Source organism: Oncorhynchus mykiss, chromosome 8 (assembly GCF_057628025.1).
Source record: "Oncorhynchus mykiss isolate SJ-2025 chromosome 8, ASM5762802v1, whole genome shotgun sequence".
Taxonomy (NCBI): Eukaryota; Metazoa; Chordata; class Actinopteri; order Salmoniformes; family Salmonidae; genus Oncorhynchus; species Oncorhynchus mykiss.
The window spans coordinates 15,810,412-15,824,707 of NC_143029.1; the positions used below are offsets into that span (position 1 = coordinate 15,810,412).

The 14,296-nt window shown below is 38.8% G+C and overlaps 1 protein-coding gene across 1 annotated transcript; it reads left to right on the forward strand.

Moving 5' to 3' along the window:
* The first annotated feature begins 244 nt into the window (after nucleotides 1-244).
* LOC110529464 (homeobox protein Nkx-2.2a-like) lies at nucleotides 245-1,822 on the forward strand. Its single transcript, XM_021611645.3, has 2 exons — nucleotides 245-599; nucleotides 1,064-1,822. The coding sequence occupies exons 1-2, from the start codon at nucleotides 356-358 to the stop codon at nucleotides 1,606-1,608; spliced, it is 789 nt and encodes a 262-aa protein (XP_021467320.1). The 5' UTR covers nucleotides 245-355; the 3' UTR covers nucleotides 1,609-1,822.
* Nucleotides 1,823-14,296: the final 12,474 nt, after the last annotated feature.

The window sequence follows — 14,296 nt, forward strand, 5'->3', positions numbered from 1 at the left end:
CAGGCTCAGTGTTTTAACTAACCTTATATAGACCAATCCGACTGGCGATGGCTTCCTTTATGCAAGTGCTTCTAGTCGTGCAGCATCCATGAGCCTCTCCTCTCCATAAACTCCTGCGCTCCTCCATGACCAACACATTGGAGCACTCTCGACGAGCCAGCGATGAACAACTAGCATACTGCATGCCAGGATTCATTCTTCGTTTGGCTTGAATTAACCCAAACGACACGGCCTGAATATCATCTTAACCTCATTTTGAAATAGTGTCCTCTTGTTCAGTTTTACTGGTTCAGCATAGCAGCAGGGATAAAAACGAACTCCTGTTTACAGCGCGCACCACAGACTTTCTCACACCATGTCGTTCAACAACACAAAGATGGGCTTCTCTGTAAAGGACCTTCTGGATCTTCCTGACACCAATGGAGGTTCTGGAACGGAGGAGAACGAGGATGAGAACGAGGAGGAAACTAGTGAGATTATGACGCAAAATCCATCTTTAGAAAATGCTGGAAATGTGCCCTATAAGAGCCTTTTGTGTGATGGTGGTGGTAATTCCTACTCAAAATGGCTTGCCTCCTCCAACAGCATCCAATATTCACGTGAGTAGCTCTTAAAAAAAGTTTCATAATCATCTAGGTATATAATAGATTTGTCCACTTCCTAGTCATATCATCCTTTCAATTAGTTATCAAATAAGCCATTAATGAAAACAAAAAACCTTTGCATTAACGTTTTCACTATTTCATATTTTAGTTAGGCATATATCTTATGGGTTTGACTTATTAGTCTACTCTTAAAGTAGTTTATTCATGCGTAATCAGAATGTGTAATATTATACGTGCTTAATGCAAGTCTCCTTGCGTAATTATCCACGCGTAATCGTCATAGTTTAGCCCTTGTCACCAATAGGCCATTGTTTTAGATTATATAGGTAATCTCTTCAATATTTTCCATTCTTTGCTCAGATTAACTATGGGCTATGATGGAATATTAACTATATTTTCACTGTATTTATTGTCCATCTTTTATAATAATCAAACCGACGATTTTTCTTTTTAAACAGGTTTGTCAGTTGATTCTCGAAACGAACCCAAATCTCCAGAGCTCTCCGCTGACGAATCCCAAGATATCGACAGAGACACCGCAGTTGACAGCAGCGACTCTGGAACGAAGAGGAAAAGGAGGGTGCTGTTTTCCAAAGCGCAAACATATGAACTAGAGCGACGATTTCGACAACAGAGATATCTCTCTGCGCCTGAGAGGGAGCACCTTGCCAACGCACTACGACTGACACAGACCCAGGTGAAGATCTGGTTCCAGAATCACCGGTATAAAATGAAGAGAGCACGCGCTGAGAAGGGTATGGAAATGGTTCATCTCGTGTCCCCAAGACGGGTGGCAATTCCGGTTTTGATTCGGGATGGAAAACCGTGTGACACTAGCAAAACTCAGGAATTTGAGGCCTCGTTCAGGGCTGGAATACCTCTCTCGGCGTATAGCGCCTATTCTCTCCATCACATGCATATGCGCTCTCACTACAGCCCCGACGCCATGTCACAACTGCCCAGTCTGCATCACTTGGCGCAAATGTACCAATGGACTTGGTAGAAGATGGATAGGCCTACTTCAAATAACTTTGATTCGAAAAATATAAATACAACTTTTCCTGATTTGGATTGAAATTATTCTCTCTATTTTACTCATATCAAAGTTGATTATGGGGTGGCCCATGAGGTCTGGACGATGTTACGCCTCGTGAGATTCCGTTAATTTTATAATGTTTGCTAAATGAATGTTATAAATAAATGTTGTCTGTTGTAAAGTGCTCATATTATGAATTAATTTATGTTTTTTGGTGTACTGTTTATTTAACTTATATATTTATGGCCGTGAATAAACCTTTGTCAGTTTGATGTGGTTATTATTCATTTATTAAACTACATTCAATTACTTTTATACAGATCCAATAAGGGAATCGAATAGACACTTCATTTAGGGTAACTTGTTTATTATTTGTTAAAATTGTTATATGCGTATAGATGCAGTTACGCACAAAACTAGATGAATACGAGTTCCTTTTTTAAAGTAGCAGATCGTGCAAAACATGTTTTATGTTTTCCTGTATCTAATTCCGGGCAGATTTACTATTGAATCACAGAGGAAAAATAGAAACAACCCTGAAGTGAATCTCTATTGTAAACAGTCTTCTCAGAAGTAAAAACGCCCTATGCACGTGCCTACAACAAATAGGACTATTTTGCTATATTTTTCTTGCGTTTCCAGATTGAAAAAGTGTGTATGGCCAGGGTGTAATCCGTTACATGTAAGGGATTACAAATGTGTTACATTACAAGAACATATATTGTAATCAGATTACAGATACTTCTGAAAAACTAGAATACTTGATGATTACTTCCAGGATTACTTTTAAATTCAGAAAGGATGTTTGCGAAAAAAATCTTTGACACTTCTCTGTTTTCTCAATGACATTTAAATCAGCATTGAAAAAATATACAAGTTTAAGTTTGTTCCACCTGAGCGAGTGTGACCAGAGGTCAGAGACCCCTATGACGACACACCAAATGTGTTTGATGGATCGCGGGAAAAGAGCAGAAATTGATTTTTGTAGGCTACAGTCCAAGCTATGTCTTCCAATGGTGAGACTATCCAACTTGAATAAAAGCTTGGAGGTAAGGATGACCGCAGTGGTGTAGTCTACGGCGATAGAGATATCACTTATTGTTGATATCTACATAGCGCATTGATGTAAATCACACTGCTGCTCTCTCATTTAGCTATTTGCGCTTTACGGATTGTGGTTGTTGTGGATGGCTGTTCACATCTAAATGCATATTTGAACCCAATAATGGTTGAATTCAAGAAATTTAACCTGCCTATCAATCATTGTTTTTGAAACCAGTGGACAGCCAGTGAAAATGCGCTCTTGCAGCAACTGCATAGCCTGTGGAAAAAAAGTCTGGCTTCTATTACTCAGTCTAATTCATGCTGGAAAGAAATACATCCATAGGCCTAATGGACACATGCTCAAACCCGCACTCTTTTGATATACTTAAAATATGTAGTTGCTACAGTTTTTGGACTTATAAATTATATATATTAATGTAAAGATATCATTTAATCTTATGTAGTAGAAATGTATGTATGTAGTAGAAAGCTATGGGTTAGAAGAAGCCTATATAACCAATCCATAAAGTAAAATGTAACATCCATGTACGGCCAGCAATGTAAACTTTTACATTTTTATCCTGCAATAGAAGTCGTTCAATTGGTAACATACACGTTTGTCTTCTTCTAATGCCTCTTAAGGGGAAAGTAATCTAATAGTAACTGAATGTAATCAGATTACGTTACTGAGTTTCAGTAAACCAAAAGTTATGTTACTGATTACAATTTTGGACAGGTAACTAGTAACTGTAACAGATTACATTTAGAAGGTAACCTACCCAACCCTGTGCATGGCTAATAGGATTGTATATGTATGGATATTAGTACATTCTGTAGTTAGAAAATAAGAAGCATCCTCTGTTGTAATTATATAAAAGACCCATTTGACATTCTCTATTCCTATAAATAATGTTTCCTGTTGCAAAAAATTCATTATAGTCAATAGAAACACAATTGAAACTACATTATTTTTCACTCAGTTTCTCACCGAACTGCATTGCTTATCAATTCACAAAGAAACCCCCAATTATAGAATAGAGTGCAGCTGTGAATGTTTTGCTGCACAGCATGGAAAAGAGAGGGGATGTTGTGGCAGTGGTGGATGGAGAGCTGTGGAGGTTTTTGTTCCTATTTCTGCTGTGGAGGTTTGGTCAGCTCATCTCTCAGTAAGGATAAGGAATAAGTATCTGAGGTTTTGTAAAGGCTGTCACTTGGCTCTTTTGTGACCCTTGTTGGACACGTTGTATTCCGTATGGGCAGCTGGCCTTGTGGAGGGGATGGGGAGGGACCCCTAATAAAACCCAACTTGTGTCTGCTTTCAAACATCCCATTGTTACCACCCAAGGGGGAAAATCATTACAAATTCATGCAGCATCTTTTCAGGGAGGGGGTCCTTATCCTTAGGTTCCTCTGTGCAACCCCACTCTTTCCATCTCTCCCTCTCTCTCATACTTTCTCTCTCTCTCTAAATATTTGTAACCAGTTTTTCAGATACTTTGCACATTACATATCTGTACTCACTCCAGTTTTCTAAAACACATGTTGTAGTCAATGGATAACTGTACACTCATCATGCACTTCAAGCACAACTTTGAAGTGATAAATAATACACAATAGGTTTATAAGCTATAATGTTACTTGCATTCCTTAAAGAGTACCACAGTATGAGTCATAATACCCATAAAACCCAGGGGTCAAACAGGGAAATGGTTCCAATTGTTTTTCCACCATAAATTATTCCCATAGGTGATTTTAGAAACACTTCAAATAAGGGCTGTGTTTCGTGTAGGCTTACCCTGGCATGAAGTTTTGATAACTGTGTAAATCTCATTAGGACAAGGTGACTTTTATCAATATATTCACCTGTATTTACCCCCAAAAATGAAATGTTAATAAGCTGCTAATGTGAGTCTCATAAAGAATTACAAATGCCATGATCAGGACGAGACTGATGAATTGAGGCAAAGGTAAGAATCTCTGGATTAACCATCTAATGTTAGCTAAATGTAGTAATTAATAAATTGGCAACATTTCTTTAAATGAACAAATGACACCACCAATGTGGGGCTCTAATAAGTCAACCAGCAGCTGAGCATCAAACAACTATGTAGTATTTTTCGCCACAAGATGGCAGTATATGCCTTAATGAAAAAGGATAAAGATGCCTACAGTGTTCACAGGGGATTTGTATTATAACCATTGGCTATACTGGATATCCCTTACCTCTTCCCAGAACCAATATTACACCGACTTTGTCATTTGAGCAGTTAATAATTGTAATCTAATTTATTTGCATTGAGCATTTTAGACAAATGTTTTTTTTCCCTCAGTTGTTGTTACAGGAAGGTGTAGGTCTTTAATTAATGAGATATTTTTTTCAAAATGTATTTTGATCATATCTATTTAAATCTAATCATGTTTAGAGGTTAAGAGTTTGAATATCCATTGACTAGTTTAACAGACAAATAACAGTTAAACGAGAGTGTCTGTAAAAATCTTGTTTTGCTCAACATTCACCTCATTCAGTTTAGAACAGGCAGCATGGGCACATGGGAGAGCTGTTAGGGGAGTGGTTTGTCCACAGAGGGGAGCAGTTGGGCAAAGTACCTTGGATGAATACACAAGAATGTTCTCATTTACTAGTGATATTTGAACCTACATGCATTAATGGAGGTGGAATGGTGGGGGGGGGGGGGGGGGGGGGGTAGTGACATGCAGTGACAACATCTGTATCACTATTTGTTTATTTTTCAGGGGTTCTTAAAAACATTCTTCAAGCTCTGTCAAGTTGGTTTTTGATCATTGCTAGATAGCCATTGTCAAGTCTTGCCATAGATTCTCAAGACGATTTAAGTCAAAACTGTAACTAGGTCACTCAGGAAAATTAAATGTCATCTTGGTAAGCAACTCAAGTGTATTGGCCTTGTGCTTAGGTTATTGTTCTGCTAAAAGGTGAATTTGTCTCCCAGTGTCTGTTGGAAAGCAGACTGAACCAGATTCTTTTCCTCTAGGATTTTGCCTGTGCTTAGCTCTATTCCATTTATTTTTATCCTAAAAAACTTCCTAGTCCTTGGTGATGACAAGCATACCCATAACATGATGCAGCCCTCTCTATGATAAAAAATATGAAGAGTGGTACTCAGTGATGTGTTGTGTTGGATTTGCCCCAAACATAACGCTTTGTGTTCAGGACATAAAGATAATTTCTTTGCCATATTTATGCAGTTTTACTTTAGTACCTTATTACAAACAGGATGCGTGTTTTGGAATATTTGTATTCTGTACAGGCTTCCTTCTTTTCACTGTCATTTAGGTTAGTATTGTGGAATAACTACAATGTTGTTGATCGATCCTCAGTTCTCTCCTATCACAGTCATTAAACTGGAACTGTTTTAAAGTCACCATTGGCCTCATGGTGAAATTCCTTAGTGGGTTCCATCCTCTCCTTCAACTTAGTTAGGAAGGACACATGTATCTTTGTTGTGACTGGGTGTATTGATACACCATCCAAAGTGTAATTAATAACTTCACCGTGCTCAAAGGGATATTCAATGTCTGCTTTTTTTAAATCCATCCACCAATAGGTGCCCTTCTTTGCAAAGCATTGGAAACCTTCCTGGTCTTTGTGGTTGAAATTCTTTGCTCGACTGAGGGACCTTACAGATAATTGTATGTGTGGGGTACAGAGATGAGGTTAAACACTATCATGTTGAACACAATTATTGCACACATAGTCCATGCAACTTAGCATGTGCATTTTTACTTCTGAACTTTTATTTTACCAATTGGTAGTTACAGTCTTGTCCCATCGCTGCAACTCCCGTACTGACTCAGGAGAAGCAAAGATGGAGAGCAAGCCGTACTGCTTCTTGACACACTGCTCGCTTATCCCAGAAGCTAGGAAACACCATACAGCTGGCAACTGATGTCAGCTTGCAGGCACTCAGCCCTCCACAAGGAGTCGCTAGAGCACAATAGGACAAGGAAATCCCGGCCGGCCAAACCCTTCCCTAACCCGGACGACGCTGGGCCAATTGTGCACCGCCTCATATGTCTCCCGGTCACAGCCAACTGTGACACAGCCTGGGATCAAACTCAGGGCTCTAGTGACGCCTCTAGCACTGTGATGCAGTGCCTTAGACAGCTGCGCCACTTGGGAAGCCACCTTCTGAATTTATTTAAGCTTAACATAACAAAAGAGTTTAATACTTATCGACTCAAGACATTTTAGCGTTTCATTTTTTATTAATTTGTAAACATTTTTTCAAACATAATTCCACTTTGACATTATGGGTTATTGTGTGTAGGCCAGTGATACATCTCTGTAACACATTTTTGGAGGAAAACGTCCTGACAAAACTACAGATGTAGGATATTAATTTAATCTGTCTTCTGTTGCTGAGAACGTGTAGTGTATTCAAGGTTTAAACATTCGTAATTTCAGACTTGATTTGCCCTCACGAAAAATGTATCAACCCCTATAAAACAAATTCCATTAATTATAATCCACATAATTCCCATTTCCTGCCGATTCAGGATTATTTTCCTGCTGTAGCAAACTGGCTCAATTTAAGATCCTACATCTGTAGGAACTCCAGTCCTGACTGTAACTCTTCCACATATTCAGCATTCTTTACTTATTGATTTAAACCATAACCATTTCAAGTGTGGTTTTCCCTTCTTTATCAAAGACAAAGCACATGTTTTTGTGTTAATTTCCCCCCCCCCCCCCCTCCCCATCACAGTGGGGGGATGAAGAAGTAACCTTCGGTGAAGAAGTGAAACACCTACTATACCTCTGATATATGATCCAGAATGATAACCACACTGAAACCATACTATGTCCTTTGGGTTATGCTCATCCTTCACAGGAAGAATAAATAACATATACGCTAGATAATGACTTTCCTCATAAGGATAATAGTGCTGCCTTATCCTATAGAATTGTCATACAGTGATATACAATGGTTGATTTGGCAACCCTGAGCTGAAGGACCATTGTATCCCAGTAAAAGAATGCTGCCTGCAGACTCCAGTAGCCTCCTTCAACCTCAGATCCTCAGGAAGGAGCATTGTGAACCGTCATCCATCCTCCCCTGGACAATGGCTAGTCTCCCTTGTTTCCTCAGTGCACTCTCCACCTCTTTCATACCCACAGACAGACATGCTCTGTGAGCCTGGAGCAGCACATGGGGTGCATCCCAAATGGCACCCTATTCCCTATATTAGTGCACTACTTTTGACCAAGCACTACTTTTGACCAGAGCCCTATGGCCCCTGGTCAAAAGTAGTGCACTATATAGGGAATAAGGTGCCATTTGGGACGTGCAAGAGTTTCATTCCCTGCAGCCAGTGGCACAGATGTTAATCCCATGGCACAGTGGCACTCTGGAAATCTTGTCTACTCGTCTAAGCGTGGCCTTGCCTGGCTGCCTGGCTGCTGGTCGTCCACTCCCTCTCAAGAGCTCTTCACGAGGAATCTGACCGACGCCACACCCTGTCCCCTACATAGTGCACTACTTTTGACAAGAGCCCTATTGGCCCTGGTCAAAAGTCGAACACACTAAATAGGGAATAGGGTACCATTTGGGATGTAGCCTGGATAGAACGCATGTCTCACAATAAAACACGACAACAACAAAACACAACACGACACAACACTCAGGGGCTCCTGAGTGAAGCAGCGGTCTGAGGCACTGCATCTCAGTGCAAGAAGCATCACTGCAGTCCCTGGTTCAAATCCAGGCTGCCTCACATCCGGCTGTGATTGGGAGTCCCATAGGGTTGTGCACAATTAACACAGCGTCTTCCGGGTTAGGCTGTCATTGTAAATAAGAATTTGTTCTTAACTGACTTACCTAGTTAAATAAAGGTTTCAGTAAATAAAATAAAAACACAACAGCCTAAGGCATTTATTTTGGACTGAATATACCTTTCGCCTCTGGTTCATCATAAAGATGTCAGTGCTGTAACTAACTTGCATGTAAGGTGAACTATTTAAATCACTAACTGAACAATTCCTATAAAATGTTTGAAACCCTATCACTCAAAATAGTATCCCAAATAAGCACTTTTTTATTTTTGCACTGACTTTACTGATAACAGCTTTATTGAGGAAAAATGTACTTACTATGACGGTGATATGTGGTTGTTTCACCTAGCTATCTTAAGGTGAATGCACTAACTGTCAGTCACTGTGGATAAGAGCATCTTCTAAATGTATTTTGTCCATAGATTTCATAGATTAGTGGGTAAGAGGTCAACGATTACCCTCCCCCTCCCCCCTCTTCCTCTGACTGGGAGTTGGTTGCTGGGCTGGCCAGGGCAGGAGCCAGGTGGTCTGGATCCCTCCTGTGAGTGGCTTGAGTGGCTGCCTTTCCAAGAGCCCCGGAACACAGCTGCTTGTCCCATTGCTCTTCACAAGAGCAGGGGATTAAATGGAGAAGAGAGAGAATGAGGGACAGAGACAGAGAGAGAGTAATAGGTAGAAATTGAAAAACGGGAAATGGAAAAAAGGGAGGGTAAATCGAGATCTTTCTAGCAAACATAGTAGGCCTATGTCATACTGCATACAGACATGAACCAGGGTTGTGAGAATAGAGGGTTTCACAAAACAGCATCTTCAATTAAAGGTGTTCTTGTCAAAATCTGAATTTTGAACTACATTTCCTGTGTATACGTGGCATGCGGCTCTCCCACCTTCTGTCAAGGTTCATGAAAGGTTAGTTTAGCGCGAGGAAGTTAACCTCAAAAATCTGGACAAAATGGAAGTAAGAAATTATATTTTTCCTACAGCTTTATTTCTAGAAACTCTAATGGTATTACGCGGGGAGTCACACAAGGTAGGTAGGGATAACACAGAGAATGGCCCTGACGAGAAGATCTCCGGATGCAATTAACAAAATAGAAGTCAGAGTTTATTCAGCAAGGGTGCATGTCAGGAGACCACTCCCCCGTATAAGACCGACACAAAATCAATAAAGCTTTAGTGTTAATGATCATTCTCTAACATGAGGGATAAACTGTGGGTGATGTTCTGCCAGATGGGTGTAAATCCACGTTAACTGTTTTTTCACATCATAATGACTGTGTAGTGTTCTCCTTAACACAAAAGAGAACACACAACATGATTAGTCTCGTAATATCCCAATATCAATACGTCGTTTCAAATATTGCATTTTTCCTGATCCGCAGAGGGCAATCTTCTTCAGTTAGCTGGGACAGAGATGTGGGTGATTTCGATGAAAATGCAATCACTCTCCTGAGTGTTTATGTGGTTTGCTAAATGAATTGTGACGTGCGCTGCAAAGAATAGGCGGGAGAAAATCAATTTAATTGCGATACCTAAACTGTAAAGTGCCACTTATCTTTATACTCGCTGTTGGGCACTTTGTGGCTGTGCTTTTCATTACGGTGTACTAGATAGTAGCATAAAATCATATTACACGTGAATAACCTGATTGAAATAGTGATAATATCTATCACATTACACAGTCATATACAAAATAGCAGAATTTTTCCACATCCTCAGCATATTGTACTAAGCTCATAAGGTACATTCTTCAATAATCAATGGGTATAGCCTACATTTAATTACAATAGAACAGTAGTCAATCTTACAATCTATTCCTGTAATGCTCCTTACACAGTATGCTATGGCCCAGCTGTGTGAGGCTGAAGTGAACGGCCGTCATATTACACATGGCATCTGCAAACTAAATTGGCTAGCATGATACAATGGCTCACATCAAAGGAACCATCACAGTTCATTTCAAGTGCATGCACAATACACCAGGCCAAGGATCAGGCATGTCCAGCGAAGTAGTCTTCTTCACAGAATATAAAATCTTCCTTGTTCTTGGTGGATGTCTTTGCATATTCATCTATTTTCAAGTGACCCTTTAATTATAGACAGCAGATTCATATTCCTTGGATCTTTGTTTTGTACAGATGTTTTCATGCCAATAATTGATAACAAATATTTCATGACTATATCTCACAATTAATTTTAGCAATAGGGGACAGAATCACAATAGGACATGGTTCTACATACATATATAAACCTTTACATTCATATAATTAATAATTTAAGCCATTCAATGGCTCAATAAAGACATTGAAGAAGGTGATATGGAAAATATGTAAAGACCCCATTCCCTATCATATCAGTCTGGATGCTTTGCCTCATGGTGTAAAAAAAAAAAGACTAAACATAGGCTATAAAGAGAGCTGTTGTGCTGAGATGTATGGTGTCCCAAATTTGGGGAGCAATATATGTAGAAATACCATGGAACTGGAAATAGATCTTTATCTCCTTTTGGAGTTACCATGCTAGCCTGCCAATAGAATACCATCAAATTGATGTGTGTGCCCTTGAGATGATTGGACCTGATATTGTTAGGTGTGTCATAGAAACACCCTAGAAAGATGACCTTGAGATAGGCTAGCTACATACAGTATAGGCGTATACTAGGCTATAGGCCTTTAATCATTATTATCCTCGTCATTGGTATGTCTACTAGTCTAACAGCTTACTATGGCATTTGACCAATTTCGCTTCGAAATTGATTATTTTGCTTAATTTTCTATAAAATGCGCTATAAAAATAGAACCTGAAAGTTTCAGATGTGTCGATTATGCACGAATTTCTTGGTGTATGTGTATCAGTTTCTATTCCTGCTTCTACTAGCCTACAGAAACACCATTCAATTCTAAATTATTATATACGATAATTTATTTGATATCGGCCACTGATATCCTTTGATTGCACTTTAATCAATACAGTTGTCCACACTTGAACGATATAGCCTACTGCAGAGTCCAAAGCTAAAGCCACAGTCCCCAACGTATTAGCATTTCATTCCCTAAGAAACATGAATTGAAAGACAAAGAATACTGGAGCAGATGGACAGGGTCTTGAGTAGGCTCACACTTTTATCACTTGGAAATGTGTACAATGCAGACCCACGTATCTAGACGACTGCATGCGAAAAATGTAACAGTTTGGTGCACTAATCTGCCCAAACAATCAGCACTTAATAAAAGGGTCGATCCATAAAATACACATTGGGAAAATCAAAATACAGTAAAGCAATAAATTAAAGCCCTCCATGAGCAGAAAGCTTGAGAATAAACTGCTATTATACGTATACTAATATGTCCATATTTCGCTTTAAATTCGCTTTAAAGTAGTACGTATATTCTACATATAGATGCCGCTTGAATTTCCGGATAGCACATGGTAATCGATTATGTCTAGAATACAACTTTTTCTTAAAATTATATTTTACACGATACCCAAGTGCTTCCATTAAATCAATTAAACACATTACAAAATGTGTGTGGTATCTTATTAAATAGCCTGTTATCATGTTAAAACAATACTCTAAAAACAATCCTCTATTATACGTAACTAAATTGAATGTCAATTATAGGTTTATCTTCTTGTGATTTTGGTGCACTGCTGTAAGTAATTCTAACTTGTTTTCTCAGGTAAAGAGGTGGTCTTTGGCGACAGGTCAGGTTACATTTTATTGCAAAGCATAAATGACTAGGCCTGACATCTCATCGTGCCATGATATTTCTCCTGAATGTCAAAATTAAGATTAGTTCAGTAGACTTGACTAATTTCACAACTGTATCAAGTAAATTAATTTTCCAATTGTTGATTTATGCATTTAGGCTACTATGCTCTTTAGACCACCAACGAGATTTTGCTCGTGCATGCCCCCAAAAGCCATTTTTATAGGGTATAGACTACCTACCTAAAAGAGAAGCCACCGTGTGTGCATGCAGTGGAACCTAATATTTAAATCTGACCTCTCCTCTTGTGAAACATATTGTCATTATTTACAAAATTGTCAGACAGTGTAGTCGGCAAACATAGCCTCTAGGCCCTCGGTTGAGCAAATACCCAGGGGGTTTGGTGTAATTCAAATGAACTAATCGTTCATAAAGGATTGACTAAACAAAGAGAGCAGACATACAGGTTCGTCTCGTGCACAAGGAATGACGAACCAACACGATTCGATAAGATTAGTAGTTTGTAGCACAGCTGTACAACTTAATATAGCTGCCCTTTGTCTTGCAAACATGACTTCAATTTCTGTAAATGTCTCTTCTGCAGGAAAACGAATAGGCGCCAACTGTCCAGCAACATTCTGAAACCGTCGAACCGTGTAGGTTACAAAATATACTTCGGTAAATCATTTCTATCCATCTTGTTTATTTCTTGTTGACCTCGACGTGACATGAAAGTTGAGATCATAGCTTTTCGTTTAGTTGAATTGGGTTAGCTAACAAGCACGGACTCCGCACAAGCTCATTTGCTTCACTTACATCTCCGGTGTATTAGCAGGAACGGTTCAGGACCCGGCCTTCACTCTAAGCGCACAAACCCTTTACTGACCTCTCCAAATCTCTCATGTTATTGAGCCAGTGATGCCGAAATGCATCAAGTGCCCCATTGATGGCAAATATGCCATCCCTCTACTGCAAGACATAGGGGTATTTTCAAATATAACCTCAAAACGAATTGCATTTTTTGTTTATGATCCTAAAATATTTGATATGCATGTATAACCCCATAAATGTGTAGGGTGTACTTTTATGGGGGATAGGTAATGCACAATTATTATATAGAGGTAATATATAGCATAACAATATTTGAACACAATTCAAATATTATTTAGAATTCACAATAATTCGCAATTTGGTCCATTTATGTCACCTCAAAATAATCTGTCATTGTCGGGAAGCAGAAATTATGTAAAAAAATAAAGGCCTATGATTTTCTTTTTTGGGGGGGGTCATTGTTCTGCTTAGTGCTAGAGTGTCTCTTATTTTCTTTCCCAATCAAAATGTCTGTTGTATTTTGTGCTATATTAGTTATGATGAAACAGACTATTTACATCCAGTGTCGCTGCATCTAATCAAAGGTGAAATTGAGTTTACTGTTTTGGCCTATAACTAGTATTTACACAATTACCTAAAACAGTTTTTGGATTGTTTAATCATTTGAAATGTCTAGGAAAGTAATAGGCCTATATCGGCCATAGGTAGTCTATGGGCTCTATTGTTGTAAACGATTATGTAATAATACCTTTCTATACAATTTTGACCTATTTTGGGTTTAAGCGGTTTGCTTCATAGGATGATATTACATTATGTCAAGAATATAGCCAATTTTCTACACCATAATCAGCTCAATGTTCTATCGGTTTCTATTAATAATTGCTACACAAACGATTAGGTTACGGAACACCAATCTATCATAATAATTGCAGTCTAATTTGACCGGCTTCATTCATATTGATCAGGTATTCATGATAAAAAGTTACCAGTCATAGAAACATGATTAAGACAAAAACAATTTACCTCCAATGCAATGGACCCGAGCTGAAAATATCATTTTTCACCTGCTGTAAACCAGCACATGCGATAGTCTATTCGAATAATATTGTGTGAATAGGCATATGTATTGATAGCTATCAATGCACGTTTTAATGTAAATACCGAAGTCATTCGTTTTTTTCGTTGTCTATGGAGCCATGATAATAGGAGCGCGTACGTTGGAATGAAAGTAGTGAGCAAAATTAGTAGTGTGGTGGTC